This window comes from Doryrhamphus excisus, linkage group LG2, assembly GCF_037039965.1.
Source record: "Doryrhamphus excisus strain RoL-2023G ecotype Guam linkage group LG2, RoL_Dexc_Guam_v1.1, whole genome shotgun sequence".
Lineage (NCBI taxonomy): Eukaryota > Metazoa > Chordata > Actinopteri > Syngnathiformes > Syngnathidae > Doryrhamphus > Doryrhamphus excisus.
Window position 1 is genome coordinate 3,793,720 of NC_136358.1, and position 26,572 is coordinate 3,820,291.

Consider the following 26,572-nt stretch of genomic DNA (forward strand, 5'->3'; position numbering starts at 1 on the left):
TAATTAATAATTAATAATTAATAGTTAATAGTTAATAGTTAATAGTTAATAATTAATAGTTAATAATTAATAATTAATAATTAATAATTAATAATTAATAATGTGGAGAATAAATAAATGACATCAGATATGAACAATGTACAGCATAAACAGTTTATATTGTAATATTATATTATATTATATAGATAGATAGACTTTCTTTATTGTCATTGCGCAATAATACAGCAGTGAAATTTTTATATTGTTATATTATTTTATATTATATTATACATATTATATTATATCATATTATATTATATTATATATATATACAATATATTATATAGTTTATATTACTTTTTTTATATTATATTATATATATAATATTATTATATCACTAACATTTCAATATTGAAGAAAAAAGTTTGCTAAAAATTTTAATATTATGCAAAAAGCTTTCTAGATGTACAATTTTTTTTTAATCACAATTTCAAAAGTTTTTTATAATTTTTATAATATTTATAGTTTTAAAAGAAAGGCAAGTTGAAACGTCACACAAAAACGTAATTTTACAAGAGACGGTATGATGTTATTAGAAAATTAGAAAATTCCTGACAATTATATTTATTGCAGTTATATTTCGTGATGACTTACCGTCGTCTTTATGAGCGCAGCCCGACTTTTGAACGCTGAGGAAGATGAATTCAGCAAGTCTGTCGTGAACTCCTCGTCAGCGGATCGGAACGTCAAGCGTCGTGAAGTGAGCGCCTCGGCAGGGGCGGCAGTCGCTGGTGCAAGCGTTGTTGTTCTTGTTTCGTTTCTCGCTGTCAATTGGAAGAAAAACAGATGGAAAAATGTAATCCTTAAAATACTACGTGATAATAGCAGTCAGATATTTCAAACACAGTATTATTATCGTTACGTACCAATGACGGTGATGGAATCGGGCGCAATGTCGATAGATGTTTGTTGGCTCAAACCCTCTTGTAACGTCTCAACGATGGCGTCTGAACTCGGGATTTCCTCCGTTACGCCTCTGTCGTCGAAATCTAGTTGCATCTCTGCTTCCACACTGTCCACTCGTCTTATACTTGAACCTGGCCTGCATTACAATAACATACTGTCAATATCGATCTGCTATTTATGCTAGTTTTTTCAAAAACGTCATTGACAGTGTTTCACCTGAAGCTCCTAACAGAACACCCAGTGTACGTTACATATATCGGCCTGTAGATTGCGTTGTACTGCGGTGAGAAAGACAACATTCAAATATAAACACAATGCAAATACTGTACGTTTTTGACAATGTACTTATCACTAAATTCTATTAAATTATATTTTATAGATATTTTTATTATAAATATCTGTATTTATTATTTTAAAAAAAGCAAATTTATAAATTATAAATATCTGTATTTATAATGTATCATTTGTTGCCTTTTTTCTGAAAAAATTTTGCTCTTGATGTCACTTCATCTATGAACTGGACTAAATTTTTTTTCAGAAAAAAGGCAACAAATGACACATTTGTTGCCTTTTTTCTTAAAAAAAAAAATAAAAAAATTCCTAAATAAAATGTTACAAGTAAAAAGCGAATTTTTTTCGACACATTATAAATACAGATATTTATAATGTGTCATTTGTTGCCTTTTTTCTGAAAAAAATTAGCTTTTTACTGGTAACATTTACATTTTATTTAGGAAAATATTTTTTTTTTTCTGAAAAAAGGCAACAAATGACACATTATAAATACACATATTTATAATGTGTCATTTGTTGCCTTTTTTCTGAAAAAAATTTGCTCTTGATGTCACTTCATCTATGAACTGGACTAAATTTTTTTTTATTATAAATATCTGTATTTATAATGTGTCATTTGTTGCCTTTTTTTTGAAAAAAAAAATAATATTTTCCTCAATAAAATGTAAATGTTACAAGTAAAAAGCAATTTTTTTCAACACATTTTAAATACAGATATTTATAATGTGTCATTTGTTACCTTTTTTTCTGAAAAAAATACATTTACATTTACATTTTATTGAGCAAAATATAATTTTTTTTTTCAGAAAAAGGCAACAAATGACACATTATAAATATCTGTATTTACATTTTTTTACAATTTTTTACAATATAATATTGTAAAAAATATTATATTGTATTTTACAATATAATATTTTACAATATTTTACAATTTTTTTCTGAAAAAATTAGCTTTTTACTTGTAACATTTACATTTTATTGAGGAAAATATACTTTTTTTCAGAAAAAAAGGCAACAAATGACACATTATAAATATCTGTATTTATAATGTGTCATTTGTTGCCTTTTTTCTGAAAAAAAAATTTAAATGTTACAAGTAAAGAGCAATTTTTTTTTCAGAAAAAAGGCAACAAATGACACATTATAAATACCTGTATTTATAATGTGTCGAAAAAAAATTGCTTTTTACTTGTAACATTTACATTTTATTTAGGAAAATAGAATTTTTTTCAGATATTTATAATATGTCATTTGTTGCCTTTTTTCTGAAAAAAATTAGCTTTTTACTTGTAACATTTACATTTTATTTAGGAAAAAATATTTTTTTTTTTCAGAAAAAAGGCAACAAATGACACATTATGAATACAGATATTTATAATGGAACTACAACTACAACTACAAATACTGTACAGTGTTTTCATTTTTGACAGGGTACTCACCACAACAATAATTCTTTGACTAAGAATAATAAATTGTTGACTACTTTGGTCATTCAGCTGTTCTACGTATGGTTCCTGAATTACTGCCACAAGAACAACTACAACAGATGGAGTCGGGGCAATGGTAGTGGTTGTAATCGTGGGAACTGCGGTTGTTGTTGCAGCTGTTGTTGTGGTAGTTGTGCCTCCAGTTGTTGTGGCTCCAGTCACGGTTAAACCTCCAGTTGTTGTGGCTCCAGTCACAGTCGTGCCTCCAGTTGTTGTGGCTCCAGTCACGGTTAAACCTCCAGTTGTTGTGGCTCCAGTCACTGTCGGGCTTCCAGTTGTTGTGGCTCCAGTCACAGTTGTGACTCCAGTTGTTGTGGCTCCAGTCACGGTTAAACCTCCAGTTGTTGTGGCTCCAGTCACTGTCGGGCTTCCAGTTGTTGTGGCTCCAGTCACAGTTGTGACTCCAGTTGTTGTGGCTCCAGTCACAGTCGTGCCTCCAGTTGTTGTGGCTCCAGTCACGGTTAAACCTCCAGTTGTTGTGGCTCCAGTCACTGTCGGGCTTCCAGTTGTTGTGCCTCCAGTCACAGTTGTGGCTCCAGTTGTTGTGGCTCCAGTCACAGTCGTGACTCCAGTTGTTGTGGCTCCAGTCACAGTCGTGCCTCCAGTTGTTGTGGCTCCAGTCACGGTTAAACCTCCAGTTGTTGTGGCTCCAGTCACTGTCGGGCTTCCAGTTGTTGTGGCTCCAGTCACAGTCGTGCCTCCAGTTGTTGTGGCTCCAGTCACAGTCATGACTCCAGTTGTTGTGGCTCCAGTCACAGTTGTGCCTCCAGTTGTTGTGGCTCCAGTCACAGTCGTGACTCCAGTTGTTGTGGCTCCAGTCAGAGTCGTGACTCCAGTTGTTGTGGCTCCAGTCAGAGTCGTGACTCCAGTTGTTGTGGCTCCAGTCACAGTCGTGACTCCAGTTGTTGTGGCTCCAGTCAGAGTCGTGACTCCAGTTGTTGTGGCTCCAGTCACAGTCGTGCCTCCAGTTGTTGTGGCTCCAGTCACGGTTAAACCTCCAGTTGTTGTGGCTCCAGTCACAGTCGTGCCTCCAGTTGTTGTGGCTCCAGTCACAGTCGTGACTCCAGTTGTTGTGGCTCCAGTCACAGTTGTGCCTCCTGTCACAGTTGTGCCTCCAGTTGTTGTGGCTCCAGTCACAGTCGTGCCTCCAGTTGTTGTGCCTCCAGTCACAGTCGTGCCTCCAGTTGTTGTGCCTCCAGTCACAGTCGTGCCTCCAGTTGTTGTGGCTCCTGTCACAGTTGTGCCTCCAGTGGTTGTGGCTCCAGTCACAGTTGTGCCTCCAGGCACAGTTGTGCCTCCAGTTGTTGTGGCACCAGTCACAGTTGTGCCTCCAGTCACAGTCGTGCCTCCAGTTGTTGTGGCTCCAGTCACAGTCGTGCCTCCAGTTGTTGTGGCACCAGTCACAGTTGTGCCTCCAGTCACAGTCGTGACTCCAGTTGTTGTGGCTCCAGTCACAGTTGTGGCTCCAGTCACAGTTGTGCCTCCAGTTGTTGTGGCGCCAGTCACAGTCGTGCCTCCAGTTGTTGTGGCTCCAGTCACAGTTGTACCTCCAGTTGTTGTGGCTCCAGTGACAGTCGTACCTTCTGTTGTTGTGGCTCCAGTCACAGTTGTGCCTCCAGTTGTTGTGGCGCCAGTCACAGTCGTGCCTCCAGTTGTTGTGGCTCCAGTCACAGTTGTACCTCCAGTTGTTGTGGCTCCAGTGACAGTCGTACCTTCTGTTGTTGTGGCTCCAGTCACAGTTGTGGCTCCAGTCACAGTCGTGCCTCCAGTTGTTGTGGCTCCAGTCACAGTCGTGCCTCCAGTTGTTGTGGCTCCAGTCACAGTAGTGATTCCAGTTGTTGTGGCTCCAGTCACTGTTGTGCCTCCAGTTGTTGTGGCTCCTGTCACAGTCGTGCCTCCAGTTGTTGTGGCTCCCGTCACAGTTGTGACTCCAGTTGTTGTGGCTCCAGTCACAGTTGTGCCTCCAGTTGTTGTGGCTCCAGTCACAGTTGTGCCTCCAGTTGTTGTGGCTCCAGTCACAGTTGTGCCTCCAGTTGTTGTGGCTCCAGTCACAGTCGTGCCTCCAGTTGTTGTGGCTCCAGTTGTTGTGGCTCCTGTCACAGTTGTGCCTCCAGTTGTTGTGGCTCCAGTCACAGTTGTGCCTCCAGTTGTTGTGGCTCCAGTCACAGTTGTACCTCCAGTTGTTGTGGCTCCAGTGACAGTCGTACCTTCTGTTGTTGTGGCTCCAGTCACAGTTGTGCCTCCAGTCACAGTGGTGCCTCCAGTTGTTGTGGCGCCAGTCACGGTCGTGCCTCCAGTTGTTGTGGCTCCAGTCACAGTCGTGACTGCAGTTGTTGTGGCTCCAGTCACAGTCGTGCCTCCAGTTGTTGTGGCTGCAGTCACAGTTGTGCCTCCAGTTGTCGTGGCTCCAGTCACAGTCGTGCCTCCAGTCACAGTCGTGCCTCCAGTTGTTGTGGCTCCAGTCACAGTCGTGCCTCCAGTTGTTGTGGCTCCAGTCACAGTCGTGCCTCCAGTTGTTGTGGCTCCAGTCACAGTAGTGATTCCAGTTGTTGTGGCTCCAGTCACTGTTGTGCCTCCAGTTGTTGTGGCTCCTGTCACAGTCGTGCCTCCAGTTGTTGTGGCTCCCGTCACAGTTGTGACTCCAGTTGTTGTGGCTCCAGTCACAGTCGTGACTCCAGTTGTTGTGGCTCCAGTCACAGTTGTGCCTCCAGTTGTTGTGGCTCCAGTCACAGTTGTGACTCCAGTTGTTGTGGCTCCAGTCACAGTCGTGCCTCCAGTTGTTGTGGCTCCAGTCACAGTCGTGCCTCCAGTTGTTGTGGCTCCAGTCACAGTTGTGCCTCCAGTTGTTGTGGCTCCAGTCACAGTTGTGCCTCCAGTTGTTGTGGCTCCAGTCACAGTCGTGCCTCCAGTTGTTGTGGCTCCTGTCACAGTTGTGCCTCCAGTTGTTGTGGCTCCAGTCACAGTTGTGCCTCCAGTTGTTGTGGCTCCAGTCACAGTCGTGCCTCCAGTTGTTGTGGCTCCAGTCACAGTTGTGGCTCCAGTCACAGTTGTGCCTCCAGTTGTTGTGGCTCCAGTCACAGTTGTGCCTCCAGTTGTTGTGGCTCCAGTCACAGTCGTGCCTCCAGTTGTTGTGGCTCCAGTCACAGTTGTGGCTCCAGTCACAGTTGTGCCTCCAGTTGTTGTGGCTCCAGTCACAGTCGTGCCTCCAGTTGTTGTGGCTCCAGTCACAGTTGTGGCTCCAGTCACAGTTGTGCCTCCAGTTGTTGTGGCTCCAGTCACAGTTGTGCCTCCAGTTGTTGTGGCTCCAGTCACAGTTGTGCCTCCAGTTGTTGTGGCTCCAGTCACAGTCGTGCCTCCAGTTGTTGTGGCTCCAGTCACAGTCATGACTCCATTTGATGTGTCTCCAGTCCCAAACTTGATTCCAGTTATTGATGACTGAATAATAAACACTACAAAGATTGGAAACATTATTTGCATGACTGACTGGCCAAATAGTTTTGCAAATATGTAACAGAAATGACAAACTTACCCAGTAGCACAAACTTCTTTGTTGTATACATTCTTGCTGTTGCTGAACCTGCAAAATGTAACAGCATCTCTGAAAGTGTTTGTAAAATGTAAAAATATAATTGCTTCAAGCCGACATGGGTGGAGCCAAATATTATGTAAATTGTTCACAAACTTCATTAATTCTGTCCACCTTGAACTGATTCAAATCTCTTCAACAGGGTGGGCGTGGGGGTCAATTTTGGTAGGGTGTGTTCCAGTGGCCACTACTCGGAATGAGCCACAACCTGAGAAGGGTGACCAATGTAAATATACATTCATTCATTCATTTTCTACCACTTAGGGTAGGATTGTGGGGGTGCTGGAGCCTATCCCAGCTGTCTTCGGGTGAGAGGCGGGGTACACCCTGGACTGGTCACCAGCCAATCACAGGGCACATATAGACAAACAACCATTCACACTCACATTCATTAATTTGGACAATTTGGAGTCGCCAATTAACCTAGCATGTTTTTGGAATGTGGGAGGAAACCGGAGTGCCCGGAGAAAACCCACGCATGAACGGAGAGAACATGCAAACATGAGGGTGGAATTGAACTGGGGTCTTTTGAAGCAAATGACGAGTAACAATGTAACAGTGTTGTTACTTTTTACACGACAGGTCATTAAAATGTTGATCAAATGTAAATTTTAGTCAGTGATTCTAATGTCTCAATTGTTTAAAAGCACAAAAAGAACCTTATTGAAACACTGTGTTTTTTTTCCAGTAATATAATGATTGAAAAAAACAACTCAGTTGTTAAGCTATTGGTATTGTGTGTGTGCCCACAATATTTCATAAAAGGAGTCTGTATCGAGTTTTGAAAGTTGGGCAAGAACTTTTTAAGGTTAGCGTCCAATTGCCTGTAAAAAAAAACGGTAACGTAAAAATACTCAGTGCCTCACCAGCCATGAACCTTAGAACTCAACATGACCTTAGGATAATCAACAAACCCGATACGATGGGTTACGATTGTTCAAATTAATGTTAAAATTAATGTACAATTCCAAACAGCTAACATTGTGCACAAAAGCAAACAACAATCTGCTACCAAACGATGTAAATGAATAGCAATGAATGAAAATCATATCATCAAGTAAGTAATTATGTCATTTTTTAGCTTAAAACATTTTAAATGTAGTTTTTTCATATCTATAAATAAACAAAATAGTTATTTTTGTAATATATTTTGTATCATGTTTTTTATTTAATTATTAGCTTTTTAATACTACTAGTGCTACTAATAATAATATTACATATTTTATAAATTAATCTTAAAATAGCACCGCAATACATTGTAGAAGTTTTAAAGATAGCACAAAAGAGAAAATATACTTGCAAATTAAATGTTGTATTATGTTGTATTAACATTTTTTTTTAAATTGATTATGTTGCCATACTGTGTAAATCCACTCCAAAGAGTAAAAAAAAATCAGGTTAACCAATAACAACTTTATTTTAGATTATAAAAGCATTTAGAAAAGAGACATACAATATATTTTTAATACTAACACTATGTTTAAAATATATATATTATTCACTTACCTTTTCTACGTCACAAATTCTTCTCACAAATTTAAATCTTTTTTTTCATAATTATTTTCAACTGTTTATGAATAGTGGTATGTTGCCAGTGTTGTGTGTCTCATCAATGCTGCTCCAGGTTACCAATGTATGTATTTATATAGCGAGCAACGTAACGGGTAGTGACGTGTGTAGTGAATTGTTGAAAAAAACTGCCTGAACCACAGTCCTTAAAAAAAATAATCTTTTGTCAATTAGACAATAGTGATGCATTCCACTCAGGTGGAGTGTTTTTTTTTTTGTTTGCTTATCTTTAAAAAAAATCTTTTTGGAGTAATTTTTTCCTTTTTTTTTAAGGCGGGATTAACGCAAAAACAAAAAATAACGAAAAATACAAACAACAATTACATCACTGTTGCTATGGAAATAGTCCGTATAATGTATGATATCCTGCCCACACACATGCAGGACAATTATTCATTGTTTTCAATTACATTGGGTGTGTCCCACTGGAGGAAGTAGATGGTTGGTTTTTTTTTTTAAACAATGTACTTTTTTTGTGTGTTTTTTATCATCTCTGAATCAGGAGTTGACGGAAAGGATGGCGGAATATTTGGTGTTGTTATCATAGCACATGACATGCGAGAAACATGGCATCTGATGTCTGAGTTCATTTTTTAAGGTGTGGCAAGTTTTTTTTGTTTTTTAAATGGGCCAGTCTACAATCTGTGTACGTTTTTTTCCAGTTTTTAACACTAATGGGCTACGCCAAGTACCAGGTTTCATACCACATGAAATACTGTAAAACCTGGAACTTTTTTTCTTTGGGACTAAAACTTGTTGAATTAATGCAATTAGATTATATTTGAGTTTTAGAGTATTAAAAGTAAAAATTAATACTAGTACAATAGTACAATACTATCTGCCCCAATGGCTGGATGGAACAAAAAAAACAAATAAATAAATAAATAAATATTAGATTATATTTGAGTTTTAGAGTATTAAAAGTAAAAATTAATACTAGTACAATAGTACAATACTATCTGCCCCAATGGCTGGATGGAACAAAAAAAAAACAAAAAAAACAAATAAAGAAATAAATATTAGATTATATTTGAGTTTTAGAGTATTAAAAGTAAAAATTAATACTAGTACAATAGTACAATACTATCTGCCCCAATGGCTGGATGGAACAAAAAAAAAACAAATAAATAAATATTAGATTATATTTGAGTTTTAGAGTATTAAAAGTAAAAATTAATACTAGTACAATAGTACAATACTATCTGCCCCAATGGCTGGATGGAACAAAAAAAAACAAATAAATAAATAAATAAATAAATAAATTAATTAATTAATTAATTAAATGTTGTTTCATGAAATTTACATTAAAAAAATTTCAAATTCCAGTAATTATTGTGACACTGTTTTTGCTAATCTAATACAACTAATCAAACAATTTTTACAAACATGAACAACGCGTCATTAACATCACTTCTGTCACGGTTCGGCTTGAGAGCTTTAAGGTTCGACCCCAGGATGCAGAGAGCAGGACCAATTGCAGGTAAATTATATTCATTTGTTGCGGAAATTGCAGCAGCAGGAAAAAAGCAACTCAGGTAGCTGACGGACAAACAACAATGATCCCACAAATGGAGAAGCGCACACCTGAACTAAATAGACCAATACAAATTAGGGACAGGTGTGGATGAGTGAGGCAACCAAGGAAGACAGGGCAAAACAGGAAGTTAAATACAAAATAAGAGTCCAGAACGGAAACCAAACAAACTGTCACGAGAGAACCCACCCAGAGTCTTCTGGCGATAGCAACTACATTCTCTAAGTAACGCCACACAAAGGAGAAGTTACATCTGCAAGCTTAAATATATCTTGTGGCGTACCCCAGGTGTCAATCCTGGGACCAAAAAGTTCTGTAAAGTCATGACACCTACACCTGGGATTTGCAGCTCATGTTGTTATCTATTATACCACCCACAAATATATTTTTCTTCACCCTGTCAATGTCTACTACATCTACGTATTAGTATTTGTGCATAAGTGTCCATTCTGCTATTACCAAATAACATGCTAATAATTTGCATAGGTTTATAATTTATTATTATATTTATTATCTTATTAACTCTTATTAACTCTTATTAACTCTTATTAACTCTTATTAACTCTTAACTCTTATGCATGTGTTTTCTTCAGAAACAAATGCAGTAGTATAGTCTGCAAATATTACTTACTGTAGGTAAAACTTGTAATAATAAATAATTGAATAATAATAAATAATAATAATAAATTATTTATTATAATATATAATATAAAATAATTTTATAATAATAAATAATAAATAAATACATTATTTAATAATAACAAATAATAATAATAATAAATTGTTTATTATAGTATATAATTTAATAATAATAATAATAATAATAATAATAATAATAATAATAATAATAATAATAATAATAATAATAATAATAATAATAATAATAATAATAATAATAATAATAATAAAAAATTATTTATTATTAAATAAACTTTGCTTCTTCCTGCTCCTTATTTTCAAATCAACCTGTAGTGCCTTGATATCATTGCATAAGGCCTCCTTAAAGGTCTTTAACCTCCTAAACGGCATCCCTCCATTTTCTGTACCGCTTATCCTTACGAGGGTCGCGGGCACATTCATACCTATGGACAATTTGGAGTCGCCTAGCAAATTTTTGGAATGTGGGAGGAAACCGGAGTACCCGGAGAACATGCAAAATGTGTGACCTGCCACTCGGACACCATGCAGCCATTAACGAGGTTAATGGCAAAAATATGTTAAAAGAAAACTGCACTTCTGTTTTATGATCCACATGAACACACGTCTTTCTCTGTTGTTTATTCTAAACAGCTAAAAACAACCAGCTAATTAACTCATTCACTGCCAAAGACGTCTAAGACATCAAGATGTGACTGACAGTGTCACTGCTCGACTGCTGATGTGCAGAATTTTAGTGCTCTTTTTTTAATAACATGTGGTCATACCAGCCCAAATATTAGCGGATTTATGATCGTAAGTCTCTTTTTTTGTGACCTGCTCATATTGTGTAAATGTACACAATTTGTATTATTATTAATATTCACTTATTTTTACACGATTTGCATTAAAACAGTCACTTTGATTAAAAAACATGGTGACAGATTAACTCTTGAATACACTGTTTCTATATTCTATGTCACTGTTTTCAAATATTAGAAACCATAGGGTGGTATGTACAATAAAGTCTCGTTATATCGAGTCGGGAGTCGGAAAAAATATCGATATAACCGGACTGTCGATATATCCGATCCTGCGCCGAACTGCATTAAAAGTGGGCAATAATGCACTCGACATTGTTCTATACACACGAGAGAAACCACGAACGCCAGCATGTAAATATGAAAAACAGTGATTATTGCAAGCGATAAAAGATATCTGAATACAACACAATTAAATACATGTATTTGTACGCATGTGTCTTCGTTGGAATAGGTGTGTATGCTATGTCAGTTGGTTCTTCTGTTGCAGGCGTGTGTTTGGCCAGCTATGTGGGGCGGGTTGAGCATGACCTGTGAACCAGGAAGTGCGGGAATCGGTGTGCGTGTGCTGTGCTCTGGTGGTGGAAGTGTGAAAAATAAAGTTGACTGGAAGCAGCCGTTCGCCGTGTTCTTTTTTGGTATTGAAATCCTTAAGCAAAGATTGATTTAAGCTGCTTTTGTATCGATATAAGCAGATCAAATTGGCTGGCGGGAGATGAAAAGGGCATCGTAGTAACCGGATTATCATAATAACCGGGTATCGTACTAACGGAACTAATTATATCATAAAAGACTAGAAATTTGCCAGGAAATGAAAATAGTATCGTAATAAGCAGTACTTCGATATAACCGATATTGATATAACGAGACTTTACTGTATATACGTATGCCCTCGTAGGTTGTATTGTATTTTTACAGCAGCATCGCTCATGGAAAAATTCGAATGTTTAACATTTGTTTGCGAGTGATGGTTATCTCGGAGCAGTGACCAGATCTGACAACGGCAAACAAAAAGCAAAGCATTCCAGGCGTTTGCGTCACATTTTGACTCGCCTACTCGCCTTATACTCACAACCACATTTTCTACATGTTTAGCATTACTCTTACTTCCCATGCCTTCTTTGAAAAAAAATAAAAAATGTCAGTCTGGTGCTTGGCAAATAGCCTGCAATTGAACGTCCACAAGATCAAATGACTGATTGTGGACTTCAGGAAGTACAGGCGGGAGCGTACCCTCCTCTTTCCTCATCAATGGGGAACATGTGGAAACTGTAACCACATACATTCAGGTTCCTGGGCACCCATGAAGTGATATACAGTAAACCTCGGATATATTGGATTCAATTGTTCCCACTGGTTTTGTCCGATATAAGCGAAATCCGTTATATGCGTATACCGGAAAATGTCAGTTTTACGCATATATCGGATTTATATCCGGTATATACGTAAATCGGATTTTATCCGTTATAAAAAGGCACTTCCTTGACGATGTTTCCAATGTACCTGGACTGGGCAATGAAAAGAGACGTAAGGTAATGAGAATTTAACTTTATTGGACTCTGAGCATAACAAATTGTTACTTAAGCTAGGCCCTGTTACGCCCGTCAGGCCTACGTTATTTCCAATAGTGAGGTTAAGATCTCATTCACTGCTGTGCTAGTATTATTGACGTGACTCACTTTTATATTTGTCCTAAATCTGGAGCCAGGAGAAAGACACGATGCGGCCATCCGATATATGCAAGGGAAATTTGAACGAGACAGGAGATTTTGTCCGAAATAGGCGAAATCTGTTATAAAAAATCCGATATATGCAATGAATTTTTATTGGAAATGCATTACAGAAAAATTGGTTCTTTTTTATCTGTCCGTTGTGAGCGAATTTCCGATATATCCGAGTCCGATATATCCGAGGTTTACTGTATACGCTGAGGTTCAACACTTGTGATGCCTTTATTTTTTTTTTTTGCTAAAATGTATGTATCCCAATGGTAAGTCATGATTATGACATAAAAACTCAACATTATGAGACAATGTTAGAATAAAATGTAGATAGAATGAATATATCCATGAGTAAATTCGTCCGATACCGATACCAATCACCTCCATGCAGTGTAAATGTTCAATGTACTACTGGCTATATTAAGGGTTACCAAGATTTTTTTCTCATTTTTGTCACATTTATTTTCCTAGCTTATTTCAAGCCAAACAAAGTCAATGTTTTACCAGAACATGAACAAAACGCTTTTTAAAGCAAAGACAAAGACAGGAAGTCCCACACAAGGCAGACATGCTTGTTCTGAATGCTGCAGCGGGGGTGGAGCTGATCGGTGATGGGTCGCCTGTCCTTTTTCATTGATACCGATATCAATCTGTGGCCGATCGGCCGGAGCACCCCTAATTGTTATTATATAAAATAAACACATATTTAAAAATATATATGTTCATAAATTATATTTATTAATAAAAATAAAATACATTATAATGTTTTTGTGTTCTCATAACTGCCATAAACAGCCTAAAAATATATAAAATACAACAGTATTTTTTATCAAATATAATACAAATGTACAAACATTTTAAAAAATGTATATAAATAAATATTTTCGGCATTTAAACAGTCGTGTTGATTTTGTCTGGTTAACTTGTGCTTCAAATTATGTTTAAAAAAAGCAGCCGAGCCCAACCTTATTTATGAGATAAATGCAAAAACACATGCATTCACCTCAACCTCATCTCTGATTTTGCATCTGATAGCAGATGCCTAATGCTTGACTTGTAAAGAACAAAACATAAGGAATATTTTTAGCTCCCTTACAGAAAAAAATGCTATTGCAACATGGCATGTAAAAAAAACAAACAACAAATATCATTTAACTTGTTAGGTTGAACAAAGGTGTCATCGTCATACATGAAAAGTGTTTTAAATATAAAAACAAACACTGGAATGGAGTACTTATTTTCTGAATAAACATAAGTTATTATAAGTTAAAGCTTTCGGCCCAATGATTGACGCTTTCGTTTTCCATTCCGAAGGTGGTGTGTTGCATAACTGCATGAAACCTAATGGCACATGAGAACCAAGTAAATGTCTGGTCATACTACAACACATATGTACACTTCTACACACTATGATACATAGTACTCTGATGAATTGCACTGCATGGAATCCGCTAAATGATTTGAGTTAAAGTAAGTTTAACGTTGGCGAGTGTATCATTGAACAGCAAAGCACGAAATCCAAAGATTCTGGAAGATCTTGAAAGCTTTCTGTGCTGGTTATCATGTGTAGCTGCTCTATAGGAGTCCACAAGTCAATACAAAGGAACAAAAAATGACCACAATAGCGCCCCTTTAATTATTTATTAATTATATATATTATTAATCATTAATAATAGCATAAATAAATATTAGAAATGAATAATTTTCAAATGCAAATGTTGACAAGTAGGACCTAAGTGGCCTAAGACTTTTTCCTGTGTCCATAATGCAAATTGTTCTTTGTCTCCACCTTGTGGCAGGTGGAAAAACTGTGTCTTCACGTGGTCTCCAGTTTTAATAATAAATATGTGGGGGATTTTTCTATGTTTCCATTTAAATTATTTTTGTGTTTTGAAAAGATAGATACCACATATTTTAATAATAGATTTGTGGGTTGTCTTCAAATTAAAAATATATTTTTTTGAAAGGAGGCAGCACATTTGAGTGATTATTTTTTTTGTATATTAATGTAATATATATTTCATTTTCATTGAATGATAGCCACATTAATTTGTGTTTTATTTTGAAAAAAATTTTTTTATCTTAAAATATGGTCACACATTTGAATAATTTTTTGTTTTGTATTTTTTCCATATTTTTTTATTTTTTTTCAATTATTTTCATACATTGTGATATTTTTATGTACTTTTATATTTATATATATTTATATAAATATATAAATATACATATATTTTATATATTTTTGTATATTTTATATATATATATATATGTGTATATATGTATATATATATGTGTGTGTGTGTATATATATATATACATATATATATATATATGTATATATATATATATATATATATATATATATATATATATATATATATATATATATATATATATATATATATATATATATATATATATATATATATATATATATATATAATATTCTTACATTACATTACATTACATTACTTTGGATGGGTGGGTTGTCACACAAAAAGCGCTCCCCGGTTTGTATCCATGTGTGCACCCACCTAAAATTGTCGCTGCGGCCGGAACCAATCAGCATCCTCTCTTTTTGTTCCTTCGTCCATAATGCACACGCTTCTACAAAAGCTGCATTAAATCCCTCCATCGTAAAACTTGACATTATTTTAGCTGCTAAAACACAGTCGACGCAAAATACGCCGTCATGGCCGAACAGGAGGAGCAGCGGATGGTCTCTCACGACACGCCGGTGAATGATGGCTCACCGACGGGGAGAGCGGTGTCCCTCGCCCGGCTACTGCACTACGAATGTAGCCGTCTGCTGCAGCTATACGTGAGCTAGCATAACATCTATTCTTACTGTAAACTTACTTCACTCATAGAAACCGTTTTGTTTATTTGTTATCATACAATATACACTAGCTATTCATTTAAAATGATGATTATTGTGGTTTGCAGTGGTGCACTATGCAGTTCATCAACCAAGTAAAGGGGTTTTGCGAATATTTTACAACTCTCAAGTAGCTAAATAAATTCCATATATATTTTATTATCCTATTGTTGAACTACTGTATATAATTTAAATGTGTAAATATAATATAATAAATATAAATGTTCTATTAAAATGTTTCAAAATTATTTAAATTGATTATTTTTTAAAACAGTTGAAAAATAGATGATGTTTTAAAATAAGTAGTTGTATATTTAGATAATGTATGTTTTTTTAAAATAATTTTCAAGGGATTACATTTTTTCATGGCCATGAATTCTTGTTCTTGTGGGGGAAAAATCTGTAATGAACCACTTTTTAATGAATGATTAGAATAAATTAAAGAGTGAAATATTAATTACTATTTTTAATAACCACATTTTGTTATTATTTTATAATATTAGTATTATTTAAAGGCGTTTGTGTTGTACTTTTTTCAAATTTTTCAAATAGTTATAATAACTGCAGTAATTCAGGAGAGAATAATTTAAAATCAATGCAATTTTGGTAATTATATGTGCATATTTTTATTATAAGATATTATTTTTTATTAAAAGGATGAATTATTCTTGGAGCAGATGTACCTAATGTAGAGTCCTATAAACAATTTATCAGATGCAGACAATCAGACTAAAAGCAGCCCCCCCATCCCCCTCTCCCGTCCACCCACCTCCCATTTCCCTGCAAGACCCGCCATCCTCCACCCCCAGTCCCCCCCATCCTCCGAAGACATCTAATGGATTGTGTATTTTTATTCCGCGGTGTCTTTTCCCAAATCAATATAATGTTCAAAGCCAACGGGGGGCGGCGGGTGGCTGCCTTGCCTTTCAGACAGAAAAGGAGCCCTTCCTGATGGACCACACCCCTGAGGGTGGCCGCATGGTCTCCGTGTCCCACAGTGCAGACGAGGAGCCCGATGGTCCCGAGAGGGAGGTGCAGCTTCTGCACAGCGCCCTGCGACAGTGTCTGGGCCTGTTACACTGTGTCATCGCCAGGGAGGAGGAGGAGTGGGGGCAGATGGAGGGTGACTACGAGACCCTGCGCAAAAACGTGCGAGTCCGGCTTCAGCACTTACTCCACAGCACCAAACATCTGGCAGAGACAGAGGACACCGTACTGGAAGTCACCCCGGACATCCAGTGCAATGAGGTAGTCTTTTGGTAACATTTGACAAAATTGGGGGCGGCACGGTGATCTAGTGGTTCGCGCACAACTAGGAGACCCGGGTTCAATTCCACCCTCAGCCATCTCTGTGTGTGAGTTTGCATGTTCTCCCCGTGCATGCGTGGGTTTTCTCCGGGTACTCCGGTTTCCTCCCACATTCCAAAAACATGCTAGGTTAATTGGCGACTCCAAATTGTCCATAGGTGAGTGTGAATGGTTGTTTGTCTATATGTGCTCTGTGATTGGCTGGCGACCAGCAGTAGAAAATGAATGAATGACAAAATTGGGTGTCACTCAATGTTGTGAACATCTAATGCTGTTGACATGGGTTTTTTTGGAAGAATGTCATTGTCTTCTCGTACTTTTACGTACAAAGGTGTGATGACTCTTTCAAGAGGTCACAAAAGACCCCCAAAAACAGAATTCCAAGAAAATAAACACTGCTGAACAAAAAGGACATGAAAACTTGTCTCAATTTTGTCACAAAACATCTTGATGATCCCCATGTGATGCCATAGCTTTCGCATTAGCAATGTGGTGTAAACAGAGAACATTAGGAGCGTGAAGGCAAATATAGGGGTGCTATTTCATGTTACTGGGTTCCAATAATGGTTAAAAAAATCATTTAAAAAATCATAAATATGTTTTCTGTGCGCTTCTTGGACAACAAGAAAGTGTTCAGTGAAGAATCTGAAGTTATAAAAAAAAATTGCAAATGATCAGTTAACATTTTATTGTTTTTAAGCTTTGCGCTGTCTGCTATTGTAGGAGACTGATGGCGCCGGGGGAGCTTTTGAACTAAAAATGTGGACGCATCGTGTGCTTCTGGAGCTCATCCACTGGGCCGATCATGCTGCGCAGACACTCCATGTTTTCCATAAAGAGAGGGAAGGAACACAAGATGCCTAACTTTCCAAAAAAACACCTGTAAATAATGAAGACATGCTCGTTTAATACAGTTAGGTCCATAAGTATTGTGTGATAAAATTTCTTCTGTCCAAACATAGATGCCTTCAAAAAGTCCTGTTCAATATGTTAAAGGTCATACAAGCTCAACTTTGTTTTTTTTTCTAGAATTGGATTCTGTTCTTTAGAGGCTAATTTTTTATGCTTTTACATGCCTGCATGCTGCATTCAGCTGCCATTGTTGTATTCCTGCAAATTCAAAGCTAATCAAGACTTTTTGAAGGCAAAGAATCGGCTCCAGACTTGTACAAATACTTGTGGACCTAATTTGCTAATCCCAAATAATGCACCCCTTCACTAACTAAGCTTCTTTAATAAAAACACGCCTTGCCCCGCCCCCAATACACACACACACTTTTCCCCTTGACATTGGTATTTCCTCAGCCAAGTGCTAAAATGACCTTGAGTTTGCTGTGACGTGGTTTTCTCTTTTCAGTAGGTTATTTATTATATTTATTTATTTTGGAAGACTAATCGTTCACTCAACATGACTAGCTGCTAGCCAAAAAAAAAAAAAAAAGACTGACAAACTGTGATTGTGTTATTATTATTTAAATTAGTCTCTTTTTAATGCATTATTCCACGAAATACATGCACCGAATGTTTTGACATGTTAGTTAGATTGCTGCTCCTGATGTTCTACTTGAATATGCTGCTACACTGTTTCAGTTAGTAATAATAGATAGCTTTAAAGCTGATCAAATAATGGAAACTGTATTTATTTTGAATTTGTGATGACAAATAAATAACAATCTTAAAACATGCTGCTTGTTTTGTTGACTTTCTTGATGATAATATGTTACGCCACTGGTTTTACAAGCCAGATCAGTTATTTGATGCCAATGTAAATTATGTTTTTTATCGTTTTCGTTATATTTATAATAACTTCAGCTTTACAGATGGCATCTGTGCTGGTGGTGAAGCCATCTTACTGCATGTTATAACCATAACGTTTCGGAGTCAATGTTAACTCGTATACACATTATTTTTGATTAACAAAATATACATTTTAATTGAAAATGATTTAAATGTTATGAAAAGTACATTTATTATTTTGGTGTTTATTATTAGGAAAACGGCAGCTACCGCTAAACGGGATGTTGCGCGCCTGCGCATTGGACACCACGACCACAGTTAGGGAAGGCAGTCCTAATGGCGGAGAATGTGCGGTCGCCTTTTGACTACCGGGAGCCCCCGACGCTCGACAGCGACGGGGATGGCAGCAAACCACCGCCGCAACGTGGGTGAGTAAAGCCCGATTTTCACTTATTCTTCCTTTTTTGTCGTGCTATACCGCCGGGCGACATTGCTAGCTTAAACGCTAGCTCTGAACAGGCACGTTACAAGCCCCGTTGTGTATGATTTTTAGTGTGTTATTATGACACAAAACTACGCATTTGAGGTGTTTTTAGATGTGGTAGGTGTCGAATGTTGTGGTATTCCCTACCAGGCGCTACTATATTTGTAATTTCAACCCCGCAGCTTGTTTATTCGTGATGTTTTGACGCTCTTTTTGGAAAGCTAACTGGTTTAGCAAGCTTCAGCATTGGATGTGTTGATGATGAATGAAACTGATCTGAGATCAGCTGTCTTGTTCATTAGAAACGTCACGTGACATCAGAAACGTTCGCAATGGGAATATAAAGCAAATATTCATGTGTATATATATATATATATATATATATATATATATATATATATATATATATATAAACGTTTGCAATATGAATGTAAAGCAAATATTCATATGTGTGCAATAGGAATATAAAGCAAATATTCATATGTGTGTATGTGTATATATATATATATATATATATATATATATATATATATATATATATATATATATATATATATATATATATATATATATATATATATATATATATATATATATATATCTTTAAAATAGTATGTATGTTTTGTTGTTTTGGTGTTTAGGGCAGTTCCACACCTTAAAATTTACACACCAACAAAATATTAAAAACCCACAGAAAACAAAGACAGATATAACAGCGACCATACAACATCATTAAATATTTATTTGCACAGGAGCGCTTTCAGCATTACAGATGGCATGCGTGTTGGTGATAACAATATCTTACCACAACATTACATGTATTTTAAAAATAACATTAGAGTTTCAATATTAAAAGGAATAGTGCACTTTTTTCCCCATATTGTGAGACAGGAACACCCAACTTTCCCTTATCTGTATGTTCTAAATAGTGAAAATCTGCTAGCACGAGACAGGTGAAAATGTACACAATGGGATCCCCCATTTCACCTATAAAGCCCCTCAAAAAGAATGACCAAAACCTCCAAGAATGCTTTATGGTTTTATATAACAATTTATATATATTTTATATATTTAGGTAGCCATGTAGTAGCAGTCATATTCATGATAACGTACAATATTTTGGTAATTTTTGCTACTTCCATTAACAACTAGCCAGCAATGGCGACCATAAATATCAATAAAATTTTATTCTGCTTAATTAACACAACAGCCTTACTCGTGCTTAGTTTCAACAACAGCATAAGTGTTCTGGGTAACGTAATACAGTACACATTGATATTTATCAACACAGACGCTATTTGTTAGCGCAAACAAACTTTCTTCCACCTATCCAAAGTCAATTGGAAAAGACGCCCCAGGCCAGACGGACCAGGCGGACAACAGGCTAATATGCAGGTCACGGCATGTGGATGGGACGTTGTTGGCGTTCTTGGACGTTTTTTAGGGAGCGAAATGGAGGAATCCCATCACATGCATTATTAGCGTCCTTGTGCTAGTAGTTTCCACTTTGTAAACACACAGAGGGCAAAGACATGTGTTACCTTTGCTCATAAGGATTTTGGATTGTTGAACATTTTTGTAACAATACCACTTGCTTAATACGTTTTTTTTGCTTGTTTTTGCAGCCGTGTTTGTGGGAGAAAACGTAAAGGGACGCCTGTGAAGGTGTGCGACCGGGCTTACGTAACAGAGGATGAGGAGGAGGAGAGCTTGTCGGAGCACAGCTACAGCCCCGGTATATGCTAATGCTAATGATCATTGACGTAAGAATCGTGTCGTCATGGTGGATTCACACTGCCCTTATTTACTACAGGTGAGGGCCAGTACCCGGAGGGCGCAGAGGACCGCCTCCCACCACCTGGCAGTCCCTACTACCTGCCTGATCCCCAGCTCTGGTAAGGATGGCCGTCGTTACGGGGATCGGCCTGTCCTTAAATCTGAAACTGATCTTATCCACCGATCTTATCTTAGTGCTAGCAGTTAGCAAGCATTATAGGCATGATAGTACAGAGTTTTGTATGTATTCCCACTTGTTACCATGGTAACCAACAATGCAGGCTCAGTTTTTCATATTTTGTAACTTGACAGTGTACCAGAGCTGGGAGAGGAGAGTGCTGGCGGAGTCCGGGGCCCTGTGCTTTTCCACCCGCCTCCCAATTGCAGAATCCGTGAGGTGCACTGCGGGACTCAGGTGCGGCTGGTCGTCATAGCGATACGGGACATCGCCAAAGGAGAGGAGATCACGGTGGACTATAGCTTGACAGACTGGGGCGAGAACGCAATGGTAACAAATGGACAGCGTGTCCACAAAGACCTTGCCCCTAATGATTGCTTGGTCGGTTTTAGTAAATCCTGGGTTTAGTTACTGGGTTTGGTTCATGTAGTTCTCTTACGTTCACTAGGAAGAAGATGCTGGCCCCCACCCGCTCTCTCTCTCCGTTTCTGATTACCTCACCCCTTCGTGGTCGCTATCGCCCTCATCCTCCCCACTTACCCACTCGGAGCCCAGTGACTCGGACCGTGAGGAGGATGAGGAGGAGGAAGACGATGATGATGACGACGATGAGGAGGAGGAGGACATTGAGGAGATGCGGGGCCGCATGCTCCGACGGCGCAAGAAGCGCAAGATCACTGCGGTAGGGGTTGGCAGCAAGAAAAAGAGCGCCCCTGCCTCCTCCCGAGGGCCCGGTCGCCCCTGCTTGTCCTTCTCCCGCCCAACACCCGTCGGACCGCCCCCGAGGTCTCCGCCTAAGCCGGTCAGCGCCCGAGCACCTCCACCTCCGACAACCAACATCAACAATAACATTAACATAAACATTGGCAGTTCCAGTGGTGCCACAGTGAGCCGTCGGCAACACTGTCCCTACTGTGGGCGCCACTATCGCTCGTTGCCACGGCACTTGGAGAAGCACCATGCCAGCCAGCCAGAGGTCAGGTCGGCCATGGAGCTGGCGCACCTCCGCACACACTCCAACGGCACGGCCCAGCACCCTTCGTCCACTGTTGCCTCCTCTCACAGTCATTCCTTTGCAGTCCCGCAGTCGTCGTCGCCCCCCAACCCGACGGTGGCACCGCCCTCTCTCTTCACTCGGGAGCGGGAATCACCACGTACTGGCACTGGCGCCGTTTCTTTCTCGTTGTCCCTGTCGCCGCCCGTTTCCAAAAAGAATCCACCGGCGGCTAGCTCGCCCACAAAGCGTGCCGCCCCTCCTCCGGTGCCTCCTCGGATAAAGAGCCCGACACCTCCTCCGCCTCCGCCGTCTCCTCCCAGACGGGGTCGCAGGCTGAAGCGGGAGAAGCATGAGGAGCCACCGAAGGTAGAAGAGGATCTGGCTCCGCCTCCAACACCAGAACCAGACATAGATCCAGAAGAAGATATCGAGCTGAGTGCTGACGGCGAGTGTGACACTCCAGAGGAGAAGAATGGAGACACCACAAGGTCACGTCGGCATCACATCTCCCCACTCCTTTCTTCGCTCTCCATCCTTGTGGTCTACCTTCGACAGCAGCAGCGATCTGCCTTCGTTGCGCTCAACCATTCCCGCTCGGCCGAGGCCTGGCGCCAGCTCTGCCACTCCAGCCTCTCCCTACTCATCCTCTACAACCGCCACCGCGAGTGTGAGGTGGCCAAGCTCACTATCCAGGACTACCGCAAACGAGCCACCCCGGAGGGCCCCCGTAATGCCTCCCCCTCTGGCATGGAGGCGCTCCTGTCCCCCTTCGAACGCAATGTCCTCTGCCACCTCTCACGGGCCGGCGTCATGGGCAAGCGCGGGCGACTCCAACCCCTCATCCTTCCCCCGAACTGTGAATCCTGCCTAGACCTGCTCCTTCAAACGAGCCCCGAGGTGGGCGTGGACCCCGAGAGTCCTTATGTCTTCTCCCGCCCCTACCATTCCCCTGCTACCCCTCTCCGCGGCACGGACCTCCTGCGGAATCTTGCACGAGCAAGTGGGGCCAAGAACCCCGGGGCAATAACAGGCACGCGAGTGCGCCGGCAGGTCGCCATCTTCACTCAGCTGCTTCTCCTCGAGGAGGGTGAGGGTCAAGGTGGTTCCACCAAGCGCCTGGAGAACTTCCTGGAGACAGAGTACCACGTGACGCAGAACTGCTCCTCCATTGTACGAGACGCCGCCCTTATGGGTCGTGTGGGGCGTGTCGTTCTCTACGGGGAGAAGGAGGGCGTTCTTTTTCGTGGGATGAGCCTGCAGCACATCTGTCTGGAGTTGGATGGTAAGCTTTCAAACATTTTAAATCACATTCCTAAATGACTTTGTATAATCATAATGATCTCATTGCTTCGCAGTGATGTCCGGCAACTCGGCAGACTCCTTCTCAGAAGAGTCAGAACCAGAAGACCACAAGGAGCAAGTGCAAGAGAAAGTGGATGTTATTGTGAAAAAGAAAGGACCGGGGAGACCACCGAGGAAGAAGAGAGCGCCTGTTACTCCGCCTGTCAATACCTCCATAGCCGGCGCTCAGAAGAGGCGATCGGCCCCACCCAAATCAGGTAACCCTGAGCCTTGTTGATCTAAATCAGACCTATCATTAAAATATATATTAAAAATACCCAATACCCAACGCACAAACCTATTTTTGAAAAATAATGTGAGTGGAAGCACTGTTTGGCTTTTATCCTGGGTGGGATACTTTCTGGTGTTTTCACAATCATTCAGTTTGGAATATGAATTTGAATGTGATTAATAGGGTTGGGCGATACAGACCTTAGGATAGATCACAATATTTTTGGGATGTATCACAATACGACGTTATAAAACAATATAAAATTTTAATCCAGGAGAGTCTTGTATAAAAAGCTACATACCTTAAGCCATATAATGAAATATACTTGTCTCAAATTGTTATTTACTGATAACAAACTAACTTTTCTCTGCACACATTTCGACCAAATCTTTAACAAACTAATGCCGAATATGTAGTCACCCATGCAATTCCGAAAGTAAATGGAAGATACTCTTTATGAAACTCTTGTTTTGTTTAGGCAGACATGGGGCAAACGGTATTTTAAAGGACGCTCACAGAAGTATGTTCCGTGTGTGGAGACTGTGTATTTAGTGCAAAAAAAAAAAAAATGTGCTTCTCGTATTTTTTCCACTAAGAAACTGCACGTCGTCATCAGGCACTGTAAAACCCTTACATTCCTTACATTAAAGCCGGAAAAATCAACCCAATGAAAATATACTCATCGAGCACAAGTCACGCTAGCATTCACTCACTGGAGGAGGAGATGTCAACTGTCACATGCGTTTTTTTTCGCCATTTCAACCAAAACTGTTCAGGGTTTACAATGATTTTGTGCCACGATTGAGCAGTCTGTGAATAAATACTTTTACACATCAACATTCCTCATGATGACAGCATTTCATTCATCTTAGATATCCGCCGCAGAGCGATGTTATCAACTTGTTTACGTTTTAGCATTTTAATCAGTATAAGTCATCGCCCAACCCTAGTGATTGAGTTTTGAACATAACTGAAAGTATGTTAAAACTATTTGTTTTTTTTAGACTTATTTACTATAATTTACTATAATTTTAATTTAGTTTAGATTTACAACTTGCCAAGGGTGTCCGGTTTGGTGGCTTGAGGATCATGTCTGCTATTTTCAGATGATGTGGTCCTTTTATATGTAATAATTACTTTGTGGATGTCCATGGGTAAGGTAGTTGTCTGGATGGCTGCATGAGAAAAAATTGTCAAACCATCAAAGGTTTGTCTCAGATTGACAGACTCTGACTACTTGCAAGTCATGTTCCGAACAGTCACTTTCAATCATATGTGATAATATTTTGTGCACTTTGAATCACTGATTTCTGTATTTACCTTCCATAGGGAAGCGTGGCGTGCTGAAGCGTCCCTGGTCGGAGGCCGAGCGCATTTCTGTGGAGACGCACCTGAAGCGTAACCTGGTGGAGCTGCGCGTGCCTGCCAAGGCCGACTGCGAGCGCTGCCTGGAGCTTTGCCCGCTGCTTGTCAGCAATCAGCGTGACTGGCGCGCTATCAAGTTCTACGTGCACAACCGCATCCAGCTGCTGAAGAAGCAGGGGCGGCGGGAGAGTGCAGTCATTGCAGCTGCCGCCGTTTAAATCAACAATGGTAAACCTAAAAAAAACAAAAACAAAAAACACCAGCAATCAATCATGGTGGAGTGCAGCTTCCAACTGTAATATACTATAAGGGAGTACTGGCTCCCTCTAGTGGTGAACAATCACTTTGTCTCTTGTTAATGTGAACTGCCAATGTAGCATTCATGTATTGGCTACTAATATTCCTTTGATGACCAAACGTGAATGTTAAATGCAGCATCATCTTTCCAAAAAGGCCCACAGATGGACTGCGTTGTCTTCTCGGTCAGTGTTTCCCAGCCGTCATTGAGCCAAGGCACATATTTTACATTAGATAACTCTTAAAACAGCAGGATACACAGGTTAATTGTGTATATCCTGCTATCTAGTGGAAGACCATTTATTTGTTCTGCCTGCCCCTATATGTTGCTTGCATAGATAGATAAAAGATACATGTGTGGGTGTGTATGGGTCATTTTCCTGGAAGGGGTACCTAAAGCGTGGCATAGCAAACAAAATTTAAAGTTATTTTCTAACCAATTTGCATATTAAAGTATGACTTTAATATATATTGCTATACCATCTACTGTATGCCTATCAATATAAATGCTTTAAACTTACCTTACATTGTCACAAACATGCTCCACAGTGTATGAATTAGTAGAAATCTGATATTGTTTTTATTTGGTTCTAGATGCATTTCAGTAGTCTGTGCGTCATGCCCCTCAAAGTGTTGGCATTCTCTCGTAGCCCTTTCAGGAGACTGCCCCATGTACTGTATGCGTGTGCGTACACGCCTGGGCAAAATTTTAAGACCAGTTGAAATACTGCAAGAATTTACATTTAGCACTTTTGGATCTCAAAATGCAAAGAAATGGCAGTGAGACCAAAAAAAATGTAGTATAACATGATTGCAAATACAGGTCGGCAGTGCAAAATGTACTTTTTTGCAATGTTTCAACTCCTCCTAAAACCTTGGTCAGGAATGAATGTGTGTGTGTGATATGTATAGTGTGTATTCAACTTGTCTTTGCATACCGTTATTCACTGGCTGATTTAAAAAAAAAAAACTGACCAGTAGTTCTGAATGTACATATTGTAAATACTATCTGTATTAAAGTTAAAGGACTTGTTGTTGTTTTTTAAAACTGGTTGTGAGTTTCTTGCAGTCTGCTCTTGTTTTAAAAAAATGACATTTATTCATCAATTATACATTAGTATAAAATTATAGAGTGCAATTATTTCAAATTAGAAATGGTTTGAATTATTGACTTACTAAAAATCATAAGGCATCACATTCGAACCGCCTCTGCTTAACTAAAACTAGATTTTCTGTCTATTCATTGAAACAGAAAAAACTTTCAGTTGAAAATACACCTTTTACAAATGATTTAGTACAGTATATCATAGGCTCCAGCATAAGACAAGCGCTATAAGTAAAAGGAAGAATACAGTAGTCTATATCTTATTTTGAAGTCGAACAGAA

General features: G+C 39.0%; 3 protein-coding genes across 4 annotated transcripts; 2 read left to right on the forward strand and 1 right to left on the reverse strand.

Annotated features, from left to right (window-relative positions):
* Positions 1–1,053: 1,053 nt before the first annotated feature.
* Positions 1,054–15,228, reverse strand: LOC131124914 (uncharacterized). The gene is made up of 5 exons (XM_078789149.1): positions 15,128–15,228; positions 4,901–5,050; positions 2,679–4,489; positions 1,162–1,223; positions 1,054–1,081 (listed from the first exon to the last, which is right to left on the reverse strand). The coding sequence occupies exons 1-3, from the start codon at positions 15,226–15,228 to the stop codon at positions 2,728–2,730; spliced, it is 2,013 nt and encodes a 670-aa protein (XP_078645275.1). The 3' UTR covers positions 1,054–1,081; positions 1,162–1,223; positions 2,679–2,727.
* On the forward strand, positions 15,131–18,440 carry LOC144898127 (uncharacterized). Of its 2 annotated transcripts, XM_078789110.1 has the most exons (3): positions 15,131–15,414; positions 16,402–16,719; positions 17,503–18,440. In XM_078789110.1, exons 1-3 carry the CDS (start codon positions 15,286–15,288, stop codon positions 17,641–17,643), a joined length of 588 nt encoding a protein of 195 aa, XP_078645236.1. In that variant the 5' UTR covers positions 15,131–15,285; the 3' UTR covers positions 17,644–18,440. The 2 variants fall into 2 exon arrangements, with proteins under 2 accessions (XP_078645236.1, XP_078645235.1); XM_078789109.1 differs by having other exon boundaries at positions 15,277–16,719.
* A 345-nt stretch (positions 18,441–18,785) lies between these two features.
* LOC131125533 (uncharacterized) lies at positions 18,786–26,228 on the forward strand. The gene is made up of 7 exons (XM_058067172.2): positions 18,786–18,944; positions 20,626–20,735; positions 20,814–20,895; positions 21,089–21,284; positions 21,403–23,233; positions 23,307–23,510; positions 24,854–26,228. Exons 1-7 carry the CDS (start codon positions 18,853–18,855, stop codon positions 25,105–25,107), a joined length of 2,769 nt encoding a protein of 922 aa, XP_057923155.2. The 5' UTR covers positions 18,786–18,852; the 3' UTR covers positions 25,108–26,228.
* The last annotated feature ends 344 nt before the right edge of the window (positions 26,229–26,572 follow it).

Bases quoted from the DNA above. Each gene is read 5' to 3' on its own strand.
- LOC144898127 (XM_078789109.1), top strand. From the start codon at position 16,186: ATGCAGACAATCAGACTAAAAGCAGCCCCCCCATCCCCCTCTCCCGTC. The intron at 16,720-17,502 runs GTAGTCTTTTGG...CTGCTATTGTAG, and splicing joins CGGACATCCAGTGCAATGAG to GAGACTGATGGCGCCGGGGG.
- LOC131124914 (XM_078789149.1), bottom strand. From the start codon at position 15,228: ATGGAGGGATTTAATGCAGCTTTTGTAGAAGCGTGTGCATTATGGACG. The intron at 5,051-15,127 runs GTGGGTGCACAC...CAACAACTGCAG, and splicing joins GGCCGCAGCGACAATTTTAG to TCACGACTGTGACTGGAGCC. The intron at 4,490-4,900 runs GTACAACTGTGA...CAACAACTGGAG, and splicing joins TGGAGCCACAACAACTGGAG to GCACGACTGTGACTGGAGCC.
- LOC131125533 (XM_058067172.2), top strand. From the start codon at position 18,853: ATGGCGGAGAATGTGCGGTCGCCTTTTGACTACCGGGAGCCCCCGACG. The intron at 18,945-20,625 runs GTGAGTAAAGCC...TTGTTTTTGCAG, and splicing joins AAACCACCGCCGCAACGTGG to CCGTGTTTGTGGGAGAAAAC. The intron at 20,736-20,813 runs GTATATGCTAAT...TATTTACTACAG, and splicing joins GGAGCACAGCTACAGCCCCG to GTGAGGGCCAGTACCCGGAG.